Source organism: Mirounga leonina, unplaced genomic scaffold, assembly GCF_011800145.1.
Source record: "Mirounga leonina isolate KUSES-001 unplaced genomic scaffold, KU_Mleo_1.0 Mir_154, whole genome shotgun sequence".
NCBI classification, from domain to species: domain Eukaryota; kingdom Metazoa; phylum Chordata; class Mammalia; order Carnivora; family Phocidae; genus Mirounga; species Mirounga leonina.
The window spans coordinates 9,109,211-9,134,512 of NW_023270389.1; the positions used below are offsets into that span (position 1 = coordinate 9,109,211).

A 25,302-nucleotide genomic window follows, 5' to 3' on the forward strand; every position below is an offset into this window, starting at 1 on the left:
GGATTAGCAGTGCGATTTATTTCATTTCGGTATGCTGCAGTAACATACGGCTAGTCTGTGCATTTAAAAAGAGAGCAGGCTGTCTGTCGTGCAAGGGTCGGAGATCGATTTCCTCCACCAGCACCGAGTGGAAACAAAGTGCTTCCTCTGGCAAGGCGACCTTCACGCAGAACGCGACCCTGTCTCATTGCGATCCCGACCATCGCCTTTCTCAGTGGAATGACAAGGGCCCAGAGCTTTAAAATGTCAATGAGCAGAAAATGTTCTCTACTGACTCCACCAGGAACTTAACCAGGAGCCAGTTCTTTGAGCATTGTCAGGGAGTCAGATCTGTGGGAGAAGCATAATCCTGGCCCCTCTCCCTGCTCTCCAGAAGGGTGTTAAAGATTTCACAGACATTGGCTTTGAGCACAATCACGACTTCCTGATTAGTTTCTAAAAGGCACTCAGGCACATTTTCAATTAAGAAAGGGACTGAGACATGAAGAAGGACACCGAGCCATCCTCTTATCCCGAAAGACACAATTCCGGGTTTGGAACGGAAGGCAGCTGTTGGGCCTCTATCAAGATCAGGCCTCACTCCACGCCTGGCCATGCTGCACGTTCTCAAAAGGCAGATTCCACATCACCCATCTCCACGCAAACAGTCTTCAGCTGTGAATAATATTCAATTGTCACGCGGCCATTCTCTCTGCCGAACCCTGAAAGGAAGAGCGGGGTGAGGATGAGACACGTGACTGAAAAGTCACGGTGACCAGCAAGGACAGGCCCGCTGACCCCAGCAGGGGGAGGAACACACAACGGACAAGGTTTGGGACCAAGTCCTCAACTGCACATACCAGCTGTGGAGCCAGGCATGGGGAGAGGTGACCCACTGGCCTTCGGGGAGGGGGCCAAGGAAATAGCCACGTCTCATTTCTAAATCTTTTTTTTTTTTTAAAGATTTTATTTATTTATTAGAGAACGAGCAAGAGAGAAACAGCATGAGAGAGGAGAGGGTCAGAGGGAGAAGCAGGCTCCCCGCTGAGCCGGGAGCCCGATGTGGGACTCGATCCCAGGACCCTGGGATCATGACCTGAGCCGAAGGCAGTCGCTTAACCAACTGAGCCACCCAGGCGCCCCCACGTCTCATTTCTACAGCAGAAGTCTTACCTTAGGTATCTACCGCTCTGGGCTGAGATCCGAAAATGTTCAGGCTTTCCTATCCAGTGTGAAAGCAGTCTCTACAACAATCGACAGACGCCTTCGAAAGTTGGTGCTAACTTGGGGCACCTGGGTGGCTCCGTCGGCTGAGCGCCCGATTCTTGATTTCACCTCAGGGTCGTGAGACTGAGCCCCACATCGGGCTCCACACTTGGCATGGAATCTGCTTAAGATTCTCTCTCCCTCTCCCTCTGCCCCCGCCCTGCTCTCGCTCTCAAAAAAAAAAAAAAAAAGATGACTTCTACTGCTTTAAAAGCTAAACTTCTAGACTAACTTTGAGATTATGAAACTTAATAGAGATACAAAGATCTGATTGCATAGGTCCAAATGGGGAAGGGCATCTTAGCAACAAAATGTGGAAAACACAGTCGGCTTGAGATTCTCTCTCCCTCTACCTCTCCCCTCACTTGTGTGCACGCGCATGCACGCTCTCTAAAATAAATAAATATCTAAAGATCTTTTTTATATTTGAGAGGGCGAGCACAAGCAAGAGGAACGGGGCAGAGGGAGAGGGAGAAGCAGACCCCCTGCTGAGCAGGGAGCCCGATATGAGGCTCAATCCCAGGACCCCGGGATCATGACCTGAGCCGAAGGCAGACGCCTAACGACTGAGCCACCCAGGTGCCCCTAAAATAAATAAATAAAATCTAAAAAAAAACCCCAAGTTGGTGCTCACTAAAACTTAACTCTACATAATAGAATTTTTAACCTTTTCTTACACCAAATCTGTTAAGAGCAGCTTGCTGTTTACACCCCACCAACTCACAAAAGCAGGGACTCTCTGGGTAGCTCAGATTACTCAAAGTCCAAGCACTACCCGGTCACTAGGTCACACATCACAAGGACAGCATCCTGGCCTTTCCTGTCACCCTGCCTCAGGCTTAGGTAGGCTCTGCCTCCACAGGGCAAGGCCCGGTCCCCACACATCCATGCCTCCAGGGACACTATTCAAAAGGTCACTTCCTACAATGGCTCTGGCAAGGCCTCGCTCGGTCCTTTGTCCCCTTCCACACCCTCTGAGCACAGAGCTAGTTGGGTGGGTTAGTCCAGGTTGTTGCTCCTCAGATCTGGCCACATTTCGGTCTCTCTCTCATCCAAGATGAGACAAGCCTGAGCGCACGGATCCAAACATTTCGATTTGTGGAAGGGAAAGCTGGCCTAGGAGGGCCCTCTGAGGCCTACGCTGTAGATTCCAAACTTTTCCCTGCACCGAGGGTTCTATCTTAATAAAGCAGCGCCCTGGATCCCACTCTGCATTCTGTGGCTATGAGCCCAGCTCCTCTGGGCCCCATGCAGGGACGAAGGTGATCAGTGGAGCATGAGCAGGGAATGCCAGGGTAATAACAAAACATAGTAAATCAAACTCTCAGATTAACACCCATCATCTCATCAGTCTCCTCGGGGTCTGTATGTTTGCCAACACTGTGATGGCCACAAATACGGGCCAAGAGGCCAGGGGTCAGGCTCTTAGCATGGTGCTGCTACAAAGTCGAAACCGATTTTCAGGGAAAGATATGGGAGATTACAGAGAATATTTACAGGCAATAAGCTCCAAAGAGAGAACCTCGAAGCAAGGGCTCTATCCTGGGCGCCTCGAGGCTCCTCCTCACACTGGACTTCCACGTGCGCTATGTTACAGTAACGCATGCCTGACTGACCGAGTCCATGTAAGCGACGGGCAGCAGCTTAGGGACATTTCTGGTTGTAACCCTAGGGGCTGTCACTGCCGTTAAAAATAAGTTAATATATGCTTTCTGAGATGTAAGAGCCACTTTACATCTAAAAACTCCACAGTGGGGGCGCCTGGGTGGCTCAGTCCATTAAGTGTCTGCCTTCAGCTCAGGTCATGATCCCGGGTCCTGGGATCCAGCCCCACGTTGGGCTCTCTGCTCAGTGGGGAGTCGGCTTCTCCCTCTGCCCCCTTTCCCCTGCTCATGCTCACTCTCTCTCTCAAATAAGTAATAAGTAAAATCTTAAAAATAAAATAAAATCGTAAAATAATAAAATAAAATCTTAAAATAAAAAAATAAAATAAAATTGTAAAATAATAAAATAAATTCTTAAAATCCACAGTGAGGGTGCCTGGGTGGCTCAGTTGGTTAGGCGACTGCCTTCGGCTCAGGTCATGATCCTGGAGTCCCAGGATCGAGTCCCACATCGGGCTCCCCACTCAGCAGAGCGTTTGATTCTCCCTCTGACCCTCCCCTCTCTCATGCTCTCTCTCATCCTCTCTCTCAAATAAATAAATAAAATCTCTAATTAAAAAAAAAAAACGCTCCACAGGGGATGACAACAACCATCCCTAGTATGGAACCTCTGGGAGTGGATTTATGCCTCCAGCGATCACGGACTGTGAAGAAAAACTAATTCTACCCACGAGATAAACTTTTTCGAGATGTCTACCAGCCGTTCACAAGCTATATACACGTCAGAACCTTCTGGAGAGCTTTTTTTGGGGGAAAAAGTTGCTTGGCTTCCATTCCCAGAGACTGTTATGGTGGGTCTGGGGAGGACCAGGAATCAGGACACTTTCCCAGGTGATTCTGATGCATGGCCATGTTTGGGAAGCTGGTCTATAAGATCTGAATGACACCCCATGTCCCCAGAGACCCAGTTTGCTCTCACACTTGCCAGCCAGCCCCTCACCTGATTTCTTATACCCGCCAAAGGGCAGCTCCACCGGGCTGACGTTGTAGTTGTTAATGAAGCACATTCCGGCCTGCAGCCTGGCCACCACTCTGTGAGCGCGCTGGATGTCCCTATGAAGGGAAAAAACCGAAACAAAACGTGCTGGTTATTCATAGTTCCTTTTGCTCCTGCTCTAACAGGAAAAGTTAGGCTACCAGTTCTAAAGGTCTCAAAGTATTGCCAACTCATTTCCTCACAATGTGTTTTAAAATCTTGTGGCATCCCCGCAAAAGAGAGAAGGACTTGAGTTTTAGAGTCTCATCCGAAAGCATCTATAAAATAAGCACTCTCTGTGAGTGCCTCCATCCGTCCTGTGGCGGCAAAGCAAGAGCAGAGACAACCCACTCAGTCCTCACAGCGAGAAAGCAGCTCCTCAGAGAGGACTGACAGGGCCGTGAAAGTACTCAGCGTGTTACCCTAACGGTGGATACCGCCTCCTTGGCAACAAGGAGGCCAAACACTTCAATGGGGAGAAAAAGAGTCTTTTTAACAAACAGTGCTGGAAGAGCCCACCATCCACACGTCCAGCAAGTAGGAAGGTCGATCCCTTTCTACACCACATATAAATATGAACTCAGATGGCTCATAGACCTAAAACGTCAGAGCAAAAACCATAAAACTCTTCAAAGAAAACAGGAATAAATCTTCAGGACCCTGGGTTTATCTAACCCTGCATCTCCCTCTCCCCCTGCTCATGCTCTCTCTTAAATAAATTTTTTTTTTTTTTTAAAGATTTTTATTTATTTATTTATTCTCAGAGAGAGACACAGCAAGAGAGGGAACACAAGCAGGGGGAGTGGGAGAGGGAGAAGCAGGCTTCCCGTGGAGCAGGGAGCCCGATGCGGGGCTCAATCCCAGGACCCTGGGACCATGACCCGAGCTGAAGGCAGACGCTTAACGACTGAGCCACCCAGGCGCCCCTAAATAAATAAATCTTAAAAAAAAAACAAACCACACTGAGACACCACTTCACACCCAGCAGGATGGCGGAAACCAAAAGGCCACACAGTAGCGTGGGCTGCCCCGGATGCAGATGCGGAGAAACCGGCCCTCCCCACGTTGCTGGTGGGCACGCAAGGCGGTGCTGCCTCTTGGGGGAACAGCTGAGCAGTGCCTCAGAGAGCTAAGCAGAGAGTCACCACATGACCCAGCAGTTCCACTTCTAGGGATTGGCCACGGGCAGAAATGAAACAGCCACACAGAGACTCAGATACAAGTGTCCACAGAGACATTATTCATAATAGCAAAAAAGCAGAAGCAATCCAAACGTCCACCAGGTGAATGAACAAGATGTATCCATGCAATGGAATATTATTCGGGAATAGGATAAAGTACGGACACCTGCTACAACATAAAGACCCGTGAGAACATGCTGCTAAGTCAAAGAAGCCAGTCACAAAAAGCCACATACTGTAGGATTCCATTTACATAAAATATTCAGAATAAGCAAATCTGTAGAGCAAGCAAGTAGATTAGGGGTGGCCAGGGCCTGGGGGGAGGGGAGAATGAGGAATGGCTGCTCATGTTCGTGGGACGATGAAAATGTTCTAAAATTAGATTATGGTGATGGTTGCACAACTCTGTAAATACACTGCAAAACAGTGGGTAAGTTGTACGGTACATGAATTATCCTGTAAAGCTGTTAAAAGAGTAGCAGCATACCGAGTCACCCTTTGTGAGTGCCTCCGTCCGTCCTGTGGCGGCGAAGCAAGAGCAGAGACAACCCACTCAGTCCTCACAGCGAGAAAGCAGCTCCTCAGAGAGGACTGACAGGGCCGTGAAAGTACTCAGCGTGTTACCCTAACGGTGGATACCGCTGTGCAAGTCCACGGGGTGTACAACACCGACAGTAAACCCTGACGTCACTGTGGTCTTTGGGCAATTACGGTATGTAGGTTCATCAATTACAACCAATGTACCCTCGGGTGGGGGACACTGATGATGGCGGGGGGGGGTGGGGTAAATGGGAAATCTCTGTGCCTTGCCTTCCACTCGGTTTTGCAGCCTCTATGTACAAAGACCTTAATCACAATTTTACTTACAAGAGTTACAACTGGAAACAACAGTCTAAATATGCAACAATTGAAAGAAGGCCTACATATTTTACAACACATTCCAATTAGGAATTACTCTAAGGCCACGGAAAATCACCTTTTTGAAGAATACTGCCCAGTGTTTATATGCTTATAGGTTTCTAAATTCCTTGACATGTAGATTTTCAATAGGCACCCAACCTGATGCTTTACATAGATCAGGACCTTAAATATTTGTCCAATGAATGAATGAAATAGGATAGAATGTTCATCAACACTGTTTAAAGCTCAATTTAGGGGCGCCTGGGTGGCTCAGTCCTTAAGCGTCTGCCTTAGGCTCAGGTCATGATCCCAGGGTCCTGGGATGGAGCCCCACATCAGGCTCCTTGCCCCACGGGAAGCCTGCTTCTCCCTCTCCCACTCCCCCTGCTTGTGTTCCCTCTCTCGCTGTCTCTCTCTGTCAAATAAATAAATAAAATCTTAAAAAACTAAAATAAAATAAAGCTCAATTTAAACTCAATAGCAGGGGGCGCCTAGGTGTCTCAGTCAGTTAAGCGAGTGCCTTTGGCTTTGGGTCATGATCCCAGGGTCCTGGCATCAAGCCCCGCATCGGGCTCTCTCTCTGCTCACCGGGAAGCCTGCTTCTCCCTCTCCCTCTGCGCCTCCTCCAGCTTGTGATCTCTCTCTCTCGCTCACTCTCTCTCAAAAAAAAAAAAAAAAAATCTTAAATTCAACAGCAGGGGCACCTGGGTGGCTTAGCTGATTGAGCGTCTGCCAACTCAGGTCATGGTCCTGGAGTCCGGGATTGAGCCCTGGTCGGGCTCCCTGCTCAGTGGAGAGCCTGCTTCTCCCTTGCCCTCTACACCCCCCAACTCGTTCTTTCTCTCTCTCTCAAATAAGTAAATAAAAAATCTTTTAAAACAAATAGGGCGCCTGGGTGGCTCAGTCTGTTAAGTGTCTGCCTTTGGCTCAGGTCGTGATCCCGGGGTCCTGTGATCAAGTCCCACATCAGCCTCCCTGCTCAGTGGGGGGCCTGTTTCTCCCTCTGCCTCTGCCGCTCCCCCTGCTTGTGCTCTCTCTCTCTCTGTCAAATAAATAAATAAATAAAATATTTAAAAAATTAAAGAATAAAAAAAAAAGAAAAAGAAATAAACTCAACAGCAGGGGCTCTGGCCATTCAGGGCAAACTACGAGATGCTACTCGGGCACCTTTGGACCTCACCTGGAGCAGGCAGAAAATGCTGATGAACATGTCAACTCCAGAGAGGAAATGAGGGCAGTGGCCTCTCTGGGCAGACCCGGCATCCGTCCCCTATTCCTGCAAAGCTGCCTGAGTGTCCTTCCCCACATACCTGGTAAAGACACCAGCGGCTAAGCCAAAAGTGGTATCATTGGCTCTTTCCAGAACCTCAGCTTCAGTGTCAAATGGTAAAATGGACATAACTGGTCCAAAGATCTCTTCTTTCACGCAGGTCATGTCGTCTCTGCAATTAGCTGCAAACATCGTAATAGAGTCAAACATCAGTGAAGGAACGATTGTGCTTGCTGCTTGAAAATGTCTTTTCCACAGTAAGCGCTGAAATACACAGCCATAAGAACGCCTTGAGAACCCTACTCGAAACATCGGCTGCATATCAGCCAGAGTCTGAAAACCAATCCTCACGTATCTACAAAGATGGCAAGTCTACGTTCTCTTAAAAAGTTGTTCAGGGCGCCTGGGTGGCTCAGTTGGTTAAGCGACTGCCTTCAGCTCAGGTCATGATCCTGGAGTCCTGGAATCGAGTCCCGCATCGGGCTCCCTGCTCGGTAGGGAGTCTGCTTCTCCCTCTCCCACTCCCCCTGCTTGTGTTCCCTCTCTCGCTGTGTCTCTCTCCGTCAAATAAATAAATAAAATCTTTAAAAAAAAAAAAAAAAGTTGTTCAGAGCTTGTGTATATACAAAGTACAAAAAGCACTCTGGTCACCTGTATGTCACGTCACACTGTACTTTGGGGACACCTGAACTATCTTAAAGATGTAATAACTCTTGGGTTGTGCTTAAGGATAGTTCATTATGTTCTAATTCTCTGAAAACTAGTAATCCACATACAACATTTAGGGAAACGATTAGCCAGAATATTAAATTATTCAGGACAATCACTACCCAAGAGTCCCAGGAAATATTTTATTATCTCCTGCAGGTTGGTAACACTGCATGGCCCTGTATGCAGTGAATTCTATGTCGGAGACTCAAAGGTGATGCGGGCATGAAGTAACAGGTGGCAGGCGAGGGAAGGAAAGGTTCCTGTCTGAAACGGAACACTCACTGTACTTTGGCCCCCAAATCTTAAGGAATCTAAAGTTAACCCAGACTCTCAAACTTTAATATGAATAAAAATTAATTGGGGGTTTATTAAAAAGCAGATCGCTGGGCCCCACTCTGAGAATTACACTGAGGGGTCTAGGGCAGGAGCCAGGAATCGGCCCCTAATTTAACAGGTTTTCTGTGGCACTGACGTCATGGATCACAAACTAGGCTTTCAGAATCACTAGAATAAAGTGATTCAGTTAGCTCCCTGTTCTTTGGCTAGGTTCACAGCTTGTTTAACTTTTTTTTTCTAATTGTAAAATATATATTCCCTGTGAAAAATCTGGAATATTCAGAAATGTACCAAGTATAATAAAAATCACCTTTAATCCCAGCAACCAAGGAAATGTACCAAGTATAATAAAAATCACCTTTAAACCCAGCAACCCTATTAACATTACGATGAATACTCCATTCCTTCTTTTTCTTATGCATACACTTGTTTTTTAATACATCTGGGTTTATACCATACACACTATTGTTTAATCTATATTTTTTATTTGTATCTAAAAATATATTGTAAGCTTTTCCTATTCAGTTAATAAGTACAAGCTAATCCATGGTATGGATGCTAGGTTCACAGCTTTCAAACCTCAGTGGATCTTTTTTTAGCGAGGGCTAAAGGTTAAAATGCATCAGATAATCAAGTGCTGAAAATGGACACAGCTGTCAACCTTAGGGACAAAGATCAGCTGGATCTATCTTCTAGACAAGATGTAAGGAATTACAAAACATAATTCAATCTGTATATAGTTTTTTAAAGCCTGTGAAACTGATTTTTTTTTTACTCTTTTTTAACTTAAATTCAATTAATTAACATATAGTGTATTATTAGTTTCAGAGGTAGAGTTCAGTCATTCTTCAGTTTTATATAACACCTAGTGTTCATTACATCCCTCCTTAATGTCCATCACCCAGTTAACCCCATTCCCCCACCCTTCTCCCCTCCAGCAACCCTGTTTGTTTCCTATGATTAAGAGTCTCTTATGGTTTGTCTCCCTCTGTGGTTGTCTTACTTCATTTTTCCCTCCCTACCCCTATGCTCCTGTTTTGTTTCTTAAGTTCCACATATGAGTGAGATCATATGATAATTGTCTTACTCTGATTGACTTACTTTGCTCAGCATAATACCCTCTAGTTCCATCCTTGTCATTTCAAATGGCAAGACTGCATTTTTCTGATGGCTGAGTAATAGCCCATTACATATACTGACCACTTCTTCTTTATCCATTCATCTGTCCATAGTTTGGCTATTGTGGACATTGCTGCTATAAACATTGGGGTGCATGTGCCCCTTTGGATCACTACATTTATATCTTTGGGGTAAATACCCAGTATTGCAATTGCTGGGTCGCAGGGTAGCTCTATTTTTAATGTCTTGAGGAACCTCCATACTGTTTTCCAGAGTGGCTGCACCAGCTTGCATTCCCACCAACAATGTAGGAGGGTTCCCCTTCTTCCACATCCTCGCCAACATCTGTCGTTTCCTGACTTGTGATTTTTAGCCATTCTGACTGGTGTGAGGTGGTATCTCACTGTGGTTCTGATTTGTATTTCCCTGATGCCGAGTGACATTGAGCACTTTTTCATGCGTCTATTGGCCATTTGGATGTCTTCTTTGGAGAAATGTCTGTTCATGTCTTCTGCCCATTTCTTGATTGGATTCTTTGTTCTTTGGGTGTTGAGTTTGATAAGTTCTTTATAGACTTTGGGTATTAGCCCTTTATCTGGTAAGACATTGCAAATATCTTCTCCCATTCCGTCAGTTGTCTTTTGATTTTGTCGACTATTTCCTTTGCTGTGCAAAAGATTTTTATCTTGATGAAGTCCCAGTAGTTCATTTTTGCCTTTGTTTCCCTTGCCTTTGGAGATGTGTCTGGCAAGAAGTTGCTACGGCTGAGATCAAAGAGGTTGCTGCCTGTGTTCTCCTCTAAGATTTTGATGGATTCCTGTGTCCCATTTAGATCTTTCATCCATTTTGAGTCTATTTTTGTGAATGGCATAAGGAAATGGTCCAGTTTCATTCTTCTGCATGTGGCTGTCCAATTTTCCCAACACCATTTGTTGAAGAGACTGTCTTTTTTCCACTGGACATTCTTTCCTGCTTTGTCAAAGGTTAGTTGACCGTAGAGTTGAGGGTCCATTTCTGGGCTCTCTATTCTGTTCCATTGATCTATGTGCCTGTTTTTGTGCCAGTACCATACTGTCTTGATGATGACAGCTTTGTAATAGAGCTTGAAGTCCAGAATTGTTATGCCACCAGCTTGAGTTTTCTTTTTCAACATTCCTTTGGCTATTCGGGGTCTTTTCTGGTTCCATACAAATGTTAGGATTATTTGTTCCAGCTCTGTGAAAAAAGTGGATGGTATTTTGATAGGGATTGCATTGAATGTGTAGATTGCTCTAGGTAGCATTGACATCTTCACAATATTTGTTCTTCCAGTCCATGAGCAGGGAACGTTTTTCCATTTCTTTGTGTCTTCCTCAATTTCTTTCATGAGTGTTCTATAGTTTTCGGAGTACAGATCCTTTGTGTCTTTGGTTAGGCTTATTCCTAGGTATCTTACGGTTTTTGGTGCAATTGTAAATGCAATCGACTCCATAATTTCTCTTTCTTCTATCTCATTGTTAGTGTATAGACATGCAAAGATTTCTGTGCACTGATTTTATATCCTGCCATTTTGCTGAATTCCTGTAAGAGTTTAAGCAATTTTGGGATGGAGTCTTTTGGGTTTTCCACATAGAGTATCATGTCATCCACAAAGAGTGAGAGTTTGACTTCTTCTTTGTCGATTTGGATGCCTTTTATTTTTGTTGTCTGATTGGACTTCTAGTACTATGTTGAACAGCAGTGCAACTACCAATATTTTTATAGGGATACTAAGATACATTGTAAAATAACAGAGGGAAGCACGAGAATAACATTACCTAGAGCAGTGGGCACCTCTGAGGGAGGGGGGAAGTAAAAGGGTCGAAGACAGCGGGATGACCATACACTTGCCTGTCCAAACCAGGAGATGTTTAAGATTGAAAAGAGGTGCTAAAAACTATTAAATTACAAAATTTTTAAATATCGCCAGATTGTCTGACAAATTGGTTTTATTATATTGATGACATATCGTTCAAAGAAAAACATATTCTTCAGCAACTTTCCTGAGAAAAGAAATTCATTAATTTTTTTTATCAAACATGCACTACCATTTCTTTTTTTGAGCTCCTTGCTTCCAGAACAACAGGTGTCGACCCAGTTAAGTCTCAGGTAAACTAAAGCACACTGCTGTCCAAGAGGAAGGGCACATGGGAGGTAAGGAAGAACTTCTACTCCTTAAGTCTGAGCAGTAGTGGGGACACTGTTTACTGACACTTGCTTCATACCATATACGTATTTTATAAATATACTTTTCTATCTGACCTTTATTTCAAACTGTTTAAAAGCAAACAAGAAGAGGACGTACTCAGTACACAAGGTTTCATGTAATATCCATCCTTCAATTTGGGATCTTCGGGTACATGTATGTCTCCACCGCACAGCACTTTCGCACCCTGTCCAAAAAGAAGAAGAATGCATAGTTTCTATTAAACACACAACCCTGATACGCACCCCTGAAACATTCAGTGTGTCCTGAGCAGACACCTAGTCAGCCCACAGCAGAATACAGTTGAGGACATCGTGAGCCAAGCAGCTATTAGCACAGGAAAAGTGCACCCAGCAAAGCACGCAGAATAATTCCCCTCCCCCTCGCCCCATCCTATTTCTATTTGTTTCTCACCTGCTCCTTTGCCAGCTTAACAAACCCAAGGACTCGCTCCAGGTGTGGGCGGTTAATGAGGGGACCCATCCTCGTATCTTCCAGAAGGGGATCTCCGATTTTTATCTTTTGAGTCCGATTCACTACTTCTCTTGTAAATTCATCAAGAATTTCCTTTTGCACAAATACTCTTGTGCCATTACAACAAACCTGAAGGACAGACACAAATGTGTATGTGTGTAAGGAAGGAAAAAGGAAAAGAGGGAAGAATCCAACAGCTTTAATCTGAAAAGAGACAGTATAGCTTTTTAAAAGGTTAGTTCCAGCTCTAAAAATTATCCCCATCCTGAACAGAATCACACATGGAATTGTGGACATACCACCCTATCAGCAAAGAAATTGCCCGCCCTTCGAGAAGAAAGTTCTGGCTTTTTGTTTACATTTCCTTAAGGCCATTCATAGATCCACATGAGCCACATGAGCTCTCCTATTGCCTCCTGTCAAGAGGCTCAATGGGGCCGTGTATTTAGAGAGTAGGAGGGGACGGGAAAGCAAAAATAGACTTAAGCACTAAGGGCTTGAGCCTAATAAAACCCTGAAGCATTTCACAGTGAACATCTGTCTCTAAAATCACCAATCAGTCATGACCATTTAGATCCTCCCATAGAACGTGAGCACAGATACTGTTCAAATGCTATCAGAACTATAGATACAGAGTCCAAAAACAGAGCCAAGTACTGATGCTCACAGAACAATGAACACATATCAAAAGGTCACAGGAGCTGCCATGAGCCAAATCGGCAATTATCTGAGCATCAGAATAAATAACGATAGTAAATGGATTGTAATCCATAGAATAAAGTAAGAATCCATGGTCCGTGATAATAAAAATAAATGAGTGAAAAAAACACGGGAGAAGGAAAAGTTCCTTCTCACAGTGGAGAGTGAACTGATAAATGTAGAAGAACGGAACTGGGAAATCACCATTTGGGAACCCCCATCATAAAACTGTTTCCAGCAAAAATCATCCAAGGGTGTTAAGACTAATGGGGGAGAGCTGAGGAGGTGCAGAATCCTGTCGCACTGTCTGCTACGTGACGCGTCTTCCCGGACGAACACCCACCCTCGGCAGGGTCAACAGCACCTCTGAGAAGCACACAACATCGCTTCTGTGGTGTTTTTTTGCCCCAAACACATAACCCAAATCTTATCAAAAGGAAACACCAGACAGACCCCAAATGAGGGACATTCTACAAAATAAATAGCTTGTATTCTTCAAAAATGTCAAGGTCCTGAAAGATAAGACTAACTGAAGAGCTGACTGTTCCAGACTAAAGGAGGCTATGCGGACACAACAGCTAAAGGCGACACACCTTCCCCGATTCGGTCTTGGACCAGAAGAAAGAAACTGTGTTTTTGTTTAGTTTGCTAAAAGGACTAATGTCAAACAAATGACAAGATGTGGGGCGCCTGGGTGGCTCAGTTGGTTAAATGTCTGCCTTCAGCTCAGGTCATGATCCCGGGGTCCTTGGATCGAGTCCTGCATCGGGCTCCTTGCTCAGTGGGGAGCCTGCTGCTCCCCCTGCTTGTGCTCTCTTTTTCTCTCTCAAATAAATCTTTTTAAAAAAATGACAATACGTGGATAGGGGCTGCAGAGTGCGTATACTCCATACGAGGTTATTGATTTTACTAAGTGCACTGTGCTTACATAAGAGAATGCACTGTGGGGCGCCTGGGTGGCTCAGTCGTTAAACGTCTGCCTTCGGCTCAGGTCATGATCCCTGGGCTCCTGGGATCGAGCCCCGCATCAGGCTCCCTGCTCAGAGGGAAGCCTGCTTCTCTCTCTCCCGCTCCCCCTGCTTGTGTTCCCTCTCTCGCTATGTCTCTCTCTGTCAAATAAAGTCTTTTATAAAAAAAAAAAGGGAATGCACTTGTTTCTAGAAAATACACACAGAAATGTAAAAGTTACGGATCTTATGTCTGCAACTTTCAAACCGTTCAGAAAAAGATAACATGCATATGTATGTATAGAAAGAGAAACAGAATGACAAAGGAAATGTGATAAAATGTTAACATTTGAGAAATGTGGCTCAAGGATACGAAGGAACTCTTTGCACTATCTGAGCAACGCTTCTGTAAGTCTGAAATTATTTCGAAACAGAAAGCTTTAAAACATGCTGTTCGATGAGGGGCGAGATTCCTTTGAGACCTCTGCCAGGGACGGGTGCATACCTCGCCTTGCGTGAGGAAATTGGCCATCAGTGCCCCCTTCACAGCGTTCTCCATGTCACAATCAGAGAAGATGATCAGGGGAGATTTGCCTCCCAGTTCCAATGTGACGGGTTTGATTCCTTTGGCTGCCATCTCCATGATCTTACAGAACAAGAACAAACACATTGAGAAGCGTCACGCATGTAAAACCTCATGCTACATCAGCTAGAACCTGAGCCTCCAGGCATCTTGAACTACGAAGGACCTGCAGCCTTGTCTTGTCAGGGATTTTGCCCTTTCGTCTACTTATCCTTTTCCAGAACCCTTAAGAGAATCCACAGGACTGCACTTGACTTTCTGAGGAGGGAATGCATTTTGAAACTACCGTTCATTCACGTGTCACAGGCGGAAACTCTTCTCTTACTATTACTGTGTTCAAGGCTGACAGTTAGTTAAGGTCAAAACAGTACCTTGGAAATAAACTGAGCGAGTACCCTTCCTTCTAGGTGGCTGCTACAGAGGAGCTCAGACACCGAGGACCCAAGTGGCAGCCCAGACCCCGCGCTCGGAGACACGGGCAGAAGATGACTTCCATCCCCTCGGGGACCGACTGCCAGCCTAATGTTCTGATCATTCCACTCCACTTCCTTCCCCGCTTCACACGTCTAAAGCGCGCTTCAGATCCTTGTCCCGATTCCCACGGCCTCCCTCCCAGCACAAGCTGGGTGAGATCGGAAGGTAAGCCTCCGACATGTACTCTGGGCAGGCCCGACACTGCCATTTGTGGGGACCCATACTGGTTTCGTTACCTTCGAGCCGGTGGGCACACTCCCGGTGAAGGAGACTTTGGCCACGTCAGGATGCTGACACAGAAACTGGCCCGTGGCCGCCCCTCCTTGAACCACGTTGAAGAGCCCGGGGGGCACGCCGGCCTCCGTGTAGATCTCGGCCAGCCGCAGCGCCGACACTGGCGTGAAGGGAGACGGCTTGAAGACCATGGCGTTACCTGCGCAAACCCAAGACGCGAGCACAGAAGACCACTTAAGACCGGCGATCCTCTGAGCACAGAGCGGGACAGGAGGACAAGCCAAGAGCAACTCCAAGTGCTTCCTGTCCACCCCCACATCACCTCCTAGACCCGCACTGGTACAAGTAAGTAAACCCAGCTTGTTCTCCCCACCTTGGCTTCTCGCAATGAGCAGACTCCAAGCCACGCACCCGCCCCGTCTCAACCAGGAACACCTTACACTCGCATTTCCAGACCTTTCCACAGCTATGATCTCATTTAACACGTGCCACAGAAGGAGGAAGCGGTGCGCTCACTCCCACTTTAGAGAAGTTGAAAGGAAGACCAGAAAGGTTCATTTTGATGAGTCTCCAAAGCTAGTGACTTAGTTCTAGTCCTTCTGTCGCAGCTGCCTCTGCCTCGCACGGGAACTTGCAAAAAGCAGGAGGACACGAAGCGGCAACACGAGGAAAGCTGCATTTCAACACAGCGGCCCAACCGGGCTGCTTTCTTCAACCTCAGGATTTTTTTCCCTAAGATACAATAAATCATCTTTTCCCACCGATTCCTGTTTAAATAGTATGAGAAAACTTCTTCAGTCAGCCAGCCCAAGTTTCTCTAATGGGAGCCTTGTTTATCATTTGTCTTAAGAAGGACGAAGTTTATCTTCCGCTTCTTAAGTGAAGCCAAACTTGAGTGTGACTCCCTCCACAGAAATTCATCCCACAATTCTCGTGCAGAAAGGAGAACTTATAAGGAGCACAAATCTGTATCAGTGTGACCATAAGAAATCAGGCTTCCAGTGGGGCGCCTGGGTGGCTCAGTCATTAAGCGTCTGCCTTCGGCTCAGGTCATGATCCCAGGGTCCTGGGATCGAGCCCCACATCGGGCTCCCTGCTGAGCAGGGAGCCTGCTTATTCCTTCTCCCTCTGTCTACCACTCTGCCTACTTGTGCTCTCTCTCTGTCAAATAAATAAATAAAATCTTTAAATAAAAAAAGAAATCAGGCTTCCAAGACCAAAATTAATGGTCTTCCTTTCCATAACAAAAATAAATTAGATAAATAAAAGCGGGAATGGGGCGCCTGGGTGGCTCAGTCAGTTAAGCGGCTGCCTTCGGCTCAGGTCATGATCCTGGGGTCCTGGGATCGAGTCCCACATTGGGCTCCCTGCTCAGCGGGAAGCCTGCTTCTCCCTCTGCTTGCAGCTCCCCCTGCTTGTGCTCTCTTTCCCTCTCAAATAAATAAATAAAATCTTTAAAAAAAATAAAAATAACAGTGGGAATAACATAGAAGCAATCTGTGTGCATGCGCTAAGCTGTCAGGTTCTGAGGCGGCAGGGTAGGGGGGAACGCCCGTCCTCTGAGGCTTCAGGTGCCCCAAGGCAGGCCCCTTCTGCTGTGGAGTATGAGTGTGTGAATGAGTGTGTGTGTATGTGTGTGCGTGCACGGGCACGGACAGGTGAGAGGTAGAGAATGGGGCGAGAGCGGATGGCTCCCACATGGAAGAGCCATTCTTTCTCACCACATGCTAAGGCTGGCGCCGACTTCCAGCAGGCGATCTGGAAGGGGTAGTTCCATGCGCCTATTCCCACACAGACGCCAAGCGGTTCTCTTCTGGTATAACCAAACGATCCGCCTGGGAGCTGGATATGCTCACCTAAGGGGGAAACAGAGGAGTCGGAGAATGCAGGACTGCCTTTCCGGAGACTCCGCCAACAGCCCTACTCAGCTTGTACCATACTTGGTGGCCTCCCCACTGACCCCGGCCTCCCCGCTGTCCCCGGCCTCCCCACTGACCCTGGCCTCCTCACTGTCCCCAATACGCTGGAGTTCCCTGTCTCCGCTCTAATGTTCATTCTAGCCTTGCGTGCACGCCTCTGCACATTCTCTCCGATAAAGAATCCTACCCGTCCCTCAAACCTGTGTTCACTTGACTTAATATAATCCTCTAAAACCTTAGAGCGTCTAGCAGATAATAACTTAAAGGAAACAAGATGGAAGTGTAGGACCCAAACCTCAGACTCTGGCTCCCCACCGCCCTGCTGGGTGCTGGTGACCATCCAACACCAACTACTGTAAACCTCACAAAGAGTCAAACAAAACAAAACCTTTTCTGCTAACTTAACTAGGTAGAACTAGTAAATATAATGCTTACTGACTCTTGCAAGAACTGGTTTTTTAACAACTTGGCCTGAAGTTCAGGTACCATGCTGAGTGCTTTACGTATATTTTCTCATTTAATCCTTATGATAACGCATGAAGACAGTTTCAATAAGGAAAGATAAAGTAATTCTCAGGGTCACCCACGCGGAGAGTGATAAAACCAGGATTTTTAACCCAGGTCTGTCTTAATCCCCAAATCTCTCTCCTTCACCACTAGGATCTGCTCTTCTGCCTCCCAGCCACCTGCTCCCAGGCCAGGTCAGGGCTCACCAGCCATGGATGCAGCCAAGCCCGCATAGTACTCGAGACACTGCCATGAAGTGTCCATGTCCCAGCGGGCCTCGAAGATGGACTTGCCATTGTTGATGGTCTCCACGGTGGCGAGTTCATCCTTCCGTTCCTTCGGGTAAAACAGAAGACTAGATTTAAGACATATTACCAGACACCTCAACATATTCAACACTCAGACTACATCACACAATTTTTAAAAATAGAAACAGCTTGCATTTTTTTTTAGAAGGTGCTCAACTTTTTAAAAATTTTTATTTTATTATGTTATGTTAGTGAAACAGCTCGCACTTTAAATGAAAGGAGTGGTGCTGTTATATTTGGAAGAGAGAAAAAGCTTACTGTGGAACAGAGCCCTGGTCTCCCCTCAAGTTAATCATCACAGATTTAAGACCCATACCCCGTTTCAAGGTCGATTAGAAAAGGAATGGTTTGATGGGGCCCCTGGGTGAGTCAGTCGGTGAAGTGTCTGCCTTCAGCTCAGGTCATGATCCTGGGGTCCTGGGATCGAGCCCCACATCGGGCTCCCTGCTCAGCAGGGAGCCTGCTTCTCCCTCTGCTCTTCATCCCATTCACGCACACACTCTCTCTCTCAAATAAATAAATAAAATCTTTAAAAAAAAAAACTTATAAGAAAAGGAATGGTTTGCGAAGTGAATGTTATATATGTGTATGTGTATAAACACGTACACATGTGCACATAATGTGTTTGCATGTATAAAGTAAGAGACAGGCATCATTACAAAAAGGGTAAGCAATCGCCAAACACATTTGTCAGGTAAGAGGTTATATACACACATGGCTTTAAATCACCCAAAGACACGCAGCATGTGAAAATCACAAGATAATTACCTTCTAATGGTCAGTACTCATCAATTCTCTTTTTAAATACTGTCCCAGCTGTAGCCTCCATGACTCAGAGATGCTGGAGATGGTCCAGGGATGGAATGGAAAGGTTTGGGAAACTGGCCTAAAGAGAAAAGCTAAATAATGCCTTTCTTTGTCCCAAAGATGAAAGAGCTGAATGAACAGAGTGTGTAAAAGTAGACGTTGGCTATTATGGATCCAGTGTAAAAATAAACAAGAGGGTGAACATCTGGACATACATAAAAGGTGCACTGAAAACTGACAAGATGCAGCACTGTCTTATGAAACCTGATAAGCGGGGAGGCAGACCAGAAGCAGAAGCAAATGGCAACCACAAATATCACGAGCCCATACCCACAGTATACACCTCGGGAGAGAAGAGGGGAGGAATATAAAAATCACTGGGAAAGTCGGACCGTGAGATCTGAACACACTATGCTTCCATAAAGGCCAGAGGCATCAAGAGTTTTGAGTGAGTCATTCCACCTTCATTACTACGATGAAAAACATATGGATCCAGTCTCTGCCTTCACGAAACCGATTTTTAAAAAAGGAAGTTAGTAAATTCTAAATAAGTTGGCCCAGACCCTGCGCTCTCAGACCCAGGCAGGAGATAAGGACTTCTGTCTCCACGGGCCCAACGTCAGTCAGCCATTCTAACCACCCCCAGTGCACTGGACTAACCACTCCCTGCCCCCTCACACGTTTAGGGCACACTTCAGACCTTTGCCCACAATATCGATGGCCTCCCGGCCCATACAAACTAGATAAGATCAGAAGATAATCTGGGTAGGTCAGGCACTGTGAACCAAGAGATAAGTTTTCTTTCAATTATTAGATAACCCTGGAAATTACCCAAACTAAGACACACAGAGGAAAAAAAAAATGGGAAAAAAATGAACAGAGCATCAGTTGCTAGAGGAGAACTTCAAGCCGCCCAGTCTCTGTGTAACTGGAGGCCCTGAGGAGAGACAGAACAGGGGGCAGAAATTCAGTTAGAACGTCCTAATTTTAAGTTAAAGCACTGAAAAAAAACCATCAACCTAGAATTATATACCTACAATTCTTTCAAAAGGCAAAGCAAAATGAAGACTTTCAGACACACCAGAGCTGAAAGAACATCACCAGCGAACCTGCACTATAAATGCTAAAGAAATTTCTTTAAGCAGAAAAAATATGACACCACATGGAAATCAGGGCCTACACAAAGGAATGAGGAGCACCAGAGGGAGAGAGAGAAGCAGGCTCCCCGCTGAACAGGGAGCCCGACACGGGGCTCAATCCCAGGACCCTGGGATCATGACCTGAGCCGAAGGCAGACGCTTAACTGACTGAGCCACCCAGGCACCAAAGGGGCCAATTCTTAAGAGGACACAAAACCCTAAATGCTTATCCACTAGGAAAAAGTGAAAGACAAACTAAAATAATAAATTATCTGCTTGAGTTACCACTTTGGGGCTATCTAATTCAAAATAATTTTTTAACGACAGAGGAAAATAGTTGGGAGGAAATCCTCCATGAACACTGCTTCATCTCTGTGTGGCCCAGGCTTTCCGAGCAGAGGACACTGGCAAGCTGAGAGGCAAAGGCCCTGGAAGGCAGACACGGTGTCTGCCTAAAGACAGAGGTGCCTGGAGAGATGTGCAGATGGAAAGCTCGCTGCTTCCCATTTCTGGAGACACCTGCTTACTTGAAGCTCTCCTCTAGCAACTGATGCTCTGTTCATTTTTTTCCCATTTTTTTTTCTCTGTGTGTCTTAGTTTGGGTAATTTCCAGGGTTATCTAATAATTGAAAGAAAACTTATCTCTTGGTTCACAGTGCCTGACCTACCCAGATTATCTTCTGATCTTATCTAGTTTGTATGGGCCGGGAGGCCATCGATATTGTGGGCAAAGGTCTGAAGTGTGCCCTAAACGTGTGAGGGGGCAGGGAGTGGTTAGTCCAGTGCACTGGGGGTGGTTAGAATGGCTGACTGACGTTGGGCCCGTGGAGACAGAAGTCCTTATCTCCTGCCTGGGTCTGAGAGCGCAGGGTCTGGGCCAACTTATTTAGAATTTACTAGGGTAATAAAGCTGGTAACACCTTCCCCCCCGAACCCTGGAGGCGATCTGCTTAGTGAGTCATTCCTCTCGCTCCAGGGTAGAGCAGACACAGGCGTGAGAGCAGCTCCTGTCTAAACTGAGTCTCATAGGGTTCCCCTCCTGGGGTGCAACCTCTGCAAGCGACAGGGTAACCAGTGGCTCTCACTGCATCTCCCTGTGGGGACTGGAGCTCAGAAAACTAGTATTAAGGTACTGCCCTGACTGCTGCATTGTGCTGTATCTTTCTCGGGGCACCTGGGTGGCTCAGTTGGTGAGGCGTCTGCCTTCGGCTCTGGTCATGATCTCAGGGTCCTGGGATCGAGTCCCACGTTGGGCTCCCGGCTCAGTGGGGAGCCTCCTTCTCCCTCTGCCCCACCCCTCTGCTTGTGCTCTCTCTCTCTCTCTCAAATAAATAAATAAATAAATAAATAAAATCTTTAAAAAAACAACATATCTTTCTCTAATCCAGCAAGCCTCGTGTCTCCTGTCACTATATATGTGTACATATATATGTATGTATGGTAATTCTCAGACATGTCACAGTTTCTGACTTAACACACTTGTGAGAACAAAAATCACCAGAGTTCTACCACTCAGAGATAACCACAATTCATATTTTGGTGCACATGCTTCTGAACCTTCTAATTTTCTGTAATAAGCATCTCTAGTCCTTTTGCTTTTTAAGGCTGTAAAAAGTTTAGGGGTTCAATTGGTGAAGCATGCGTATTCTTGATCTCAGGGTCATGAGTTCGAGCCCCATGTTGGGTGTAGAGATTACTCAAATAAAATTTAAAAAAAAAGACTGTAAGAAGTTTTAACTTTGTTTTTTTTTAAGATTATTTATTTGAGAGGGAGAGAGAAAGCATGCGAGCAAGAGGGAGGATGGGGGGAGGGGCAGATGGAGAGGGAGAGAGAGCATCTCAAGCAGACTCCCCACTGAGTGCACAGCCTGACACGGGGCTCAATCCACAACCCCAAGACCACAACCTGAGCCAAAATCAAGAGTCTGACGCTTAACTGATTGAGCCACCCAGGTGCCCCTAACTTTGTTTTTTAAGAAGGGAACATCTATAAATCTATGACATCTTCCCAGGCAATTAAGGTAGAAAATGTACCTGAAAAAAGAAGAGTAGACTTAAGAGTCATCAGAGGAAAAAATAAACTGTTCGGGACAAGTACACAGAGTTAAAAAAGGAGACAAGCTGCAAAGGACACATGACAACAAAGATGGAGAAAACAAACTGCCAAGGGAGAGGTCACAGAGAGCCAAGATCCAGAAGGCAATTACTCAAAGAAAGCATGTCCTAGGTACCCAGGAAATCACGCGAAAATGATTTTCAATTTCGTAAAAAAGGCATTGCCTAACAGAGCATCAAAGTCTAACTGCAAACCATCACAGAGAACCCTCAGAGCAACTCAAGGGGGACATTTCTGAAAGAGAAAAAAAGTGAAACATACCCTTATTATTCTGGCCGCCTCCAAAAGAATTCGACAGCGCTCCATGCCAGATTTCTGACTCCATATTTTAAAGGCGGCCTTGGCATCTTGCACAGCCAAATTTACTTCCTTCTCTCCTGAGCAAGTGAAGGTGGCTATCACTCGGCCTGTAACCAGAAATACAGTGTTATCTCCAACTGCCGCCTCCCCATTTAAAGAAAGTACTGTGTATCCAAATTCCCTTTTAGTGACCCCCTTCTTGTTTGCAACTATGGTTTGATTTCATGACCACCCCTACACCAACAGTTCTCAACTCTGTTCTGAGGTGACTGAACCCTTTAGGAATTGAACAAAAGGGGCGCCTGGGGGCGCCTGGGTGGCTCAGTCGTTAAGCGTCTGCCTTCGGTTCGGGTCTTGATCCCAGGGTCCTGGGATCGAGCCCCGCATCGGGCTCCCTGCTCAGCGGGAAGCCTGCTTCTCCCTCTCCCACTCCCCCTGCTTGTGTTCCCTCTCTCGCTGTGTCTGTCAAATAAATAAAATCTTTAAAAAAAAAAAAAAACAATGTTTGAGAATCTCAGGGGTCTTGGGAAATCAAAGTTGAAAGTCCTCAGTCCCCTAGGTTATAAACTCTGATTTGATATCACTAGTCTATGTTCTACATAAGTCATATCATACTACTGAGACACTTTGTGCGTGTGGTTAATAAACAGCAATATCAGGAAAACCTATCCTTAAACATAAGAAAAAAATTTTCTCATGGGGCGCCTGGGTGGCTCAGATGGTTAAGCGTCTGCCTTCAGGTCGGGTCATGATCCCAGGGTCCTGGGGTCAAGCCCCACATCAGGCTCCTGGCTCAGCGGGGAGCCTGCTTCTCCCTCTCTGTCTGCCTCTCCCCCTGCTCATGCTCTCTCTTTCTGTCTGTATCTCTGTGTCTCAAATGAATAAATAAAATCTTAAAAAAAAATTTTTTTTTCTCAAAAATAAAAAAGTCCGGTCTCTCCTTTTCTTACTCCAACCTTATTCCCTATCCTGGTGCAAAATATGAACCCCACATCCCAAGGGTTGTGACGGACTCTACCAACAAGAATTCTTTAAGTACACCAAATCGGCAGTTCCTTTTCCATCCCCCAAGAACTCCAGGGACTCTGCTTTTTCCAGAAAGATTTCACAAGCCTGCAATTTGTTACAAATTTGAATAGCTAGTTGGTAAGGGCAGTGGCTAAGGATTGCACACACTGTAGGTAATTAAAATAAAGAGCAATTTTTCTTTCTCCTGTAGGACTACAGGGATGGGGGTGGAGAGGCTGTTTCCTCCAGAAGAGTCCGCTGATCCCTGGGGCCCCTTCCTGCTCTGACAAGGTTACTACTGCTCTGTGCTTTAGCGGGATGGATCAATCCTAAATTCTGCAGTCCTTCGCAATCCAGTTTTGTCCCTCTGGTCACCTGCCATTCTGCTTTGCACAAAACATTTACATTTTTCTCCCCACAAATATTCCATAAATCTCAGCAAAACAAACATAAACCAAAACCAAAACCTCTTCCTCATTAGCGGTGTGATCTTCAGAATGCTCAGAGCAAATCCAGGGCCCAGCACGGTATTTGGCAACCTCAAGCACTGGATAAAAGCTGGGCTTTTTTCCCTTTCCCAATTCTAATTCATGCACAGAAATATTTTAACGCGAGGAGATGGCAACAGAGCCCTCATTCATGCTTAGAGTCATCTGCGCATGCTTCTTCCTTCTCGGCACTAATGTTTTCACCTGCGTCCTTCTGGAAATCCTTGAATCCTTTCCTATGCACAGAGTTGAATACATTACTGCCGTTCTAACTTTAAAAATCAATAACTAACAGGGGCACAACCTCACGCACCGTGGCTCTGTAGACTCTCCAGGCCGTGGTAGCACGACCCACGATCCCCCGCGCGACGCAACTCACCAGCTTTACCAGTTTCCTAGACTCTCTTCCTGTCCCTGTCCAGATGCATTCGCGTTTGCACGGAGTCCTTAGCTGCCTGCACCTACAACTCTATTCTCCACACCGTCACGCACTTACGCCCAGCAAACGTCCGCCGAACGCACTAAATGAAGGTTCAGGGCAGAACACCTCCACGAGCGGGGCGGGGAAGCGCCAACCCGCGCCCAGGCCCCGCCGCGGCCCCCGCCGCCCAGGCCCCGCAGCCCGGTCTCCGTCCCGTTACCGGTTGCCGGCTCGAACGCCCTCTCGGTGCCGGAGGCGTCCGCCGGATCCACGCGGGCCCCGCCGCGGTAATTGAGCGGCTGCGACACAACGAAAGTGCCCGTGCTCATGGCCGCAGCAGGAGCAGGCCGAAGGGGGCGGAGAAGCGGGACGAGCGCGGTCCAGCGGGCTCGGAGAAACATGGGAGCCGGGCGCAGCGCGGGGAGCAGAGGTTTGGGGCGGGGGGGAGGGGCGGGACCGAAGGGATAGGAGAGGCTGGCCGGGAGAGGCCGGGCGGGCAGGGCGGGGCCGCGGGCAGGGGCGGAGCTGGCGCGGAGGGGCGGGGCCGCGGAGAGAAGGGGCGGGCCGCGGAGACGAGCGGGGCCGCGGGACTGGCGGGGAGGAGCTGGGGGAGAGGCGGGGCTGACGGGGAGAGGCGGGGCCGCGGGGGCTGGCGGGGAAGAACTGGGGGAGAGGCGGGGCTGACGGGGAGAGGCGGGGCCGCGGGACTGGCGGGGAGGAGCTGGGGGAGACGTGGGGCTGACGGGGAGAGGCGGGGCCGCGGGGGCTGGCGGGGAAGAACTGGGGGAGAGGCGGGGCTGACGGGGAGAGGCGGGGCCGCAGGACTGGCGGGGAGGAGCTGGGGGAGAGGCGGGGCTGACGGGGAGAGGCGGGGCCGCGGGGGCTGGCGGGGAAGAACTGGGGGAGACGCGGGGCTGACCGGGAGAGGCGAGGCCGCGGGAGCTGGCGGGGAGGGGCGGGGCCGTGGAGAGGCAGGGCGAGTGGCGGGGCCCTAAGGGCAGGGGAGGGGAGGGGCGGGGCCGGCGGGGCGGGGCGGGGCCGGGCTGACGGGGCGGGGCCGGGCTGCGGGGAGGCAGGGAGAACGGATGCCCGTCACCCCGGGGCGTATCCCAGCTTAAGGGCCTCCAGGTGAGGGGCAGGGTCTGGGAGACTCGGTGGCGTAGGCTCCTAGGCGGTCCAGGTCAGTCCCTCGCTTTGTCAGAAGGATGGGGACACACACACACACACACACACACGGAAAATGAGAACGATG

At 47.3% G+C, this 25,302-nt stretch overlaps 1 protein-coding gene across 2 annotated transcripts; it reads right to left on the minus strand.

The window, feature by feature from the left end:
• Positions 1–24,484, minus strand: ALDH9A1 (aldehyde dehydrogenase 9 family member A1). 2 transcript variants are annotated; one of them, XM_035010064.1, is made up of 11 exons: positions 24,271–24,484; positions 22,095–22,240; positions 17,670–17,799; positions 16,759–16,893; positions 15,040–15,236; positions 14,252–14,392; positions 12,041–12,229; positions 11,726–11,813; positions 7,277–7,418; positions 3,850–3,962; positions 1–701 (listed from the first exon to the last, which is right to left on the minus strand). In XM_035010064.1, exons 1-11 carry the CDS (start codon positions 24,449–24,451, stop codon positions 607–609), a joined length of 1,557 nt encoding a protein of 518 aa, XP_034865955.1. In that variant the 5' UTR covers positions 24,452–24,484; the 3' UTR covers positions 1–606. The 2 variants fall into 2 exon arrangements, with proteins under 2 accessions (XP_034865955.1, XP_034865957.1); XM_035010066.1 differs by lacking the exon at positions 24,271–24,484 and adding an exon at positions 24,009–24,154.
• Between the last annotated feature and the right edge of the window lie 818 nt (positions 24,485–25,302).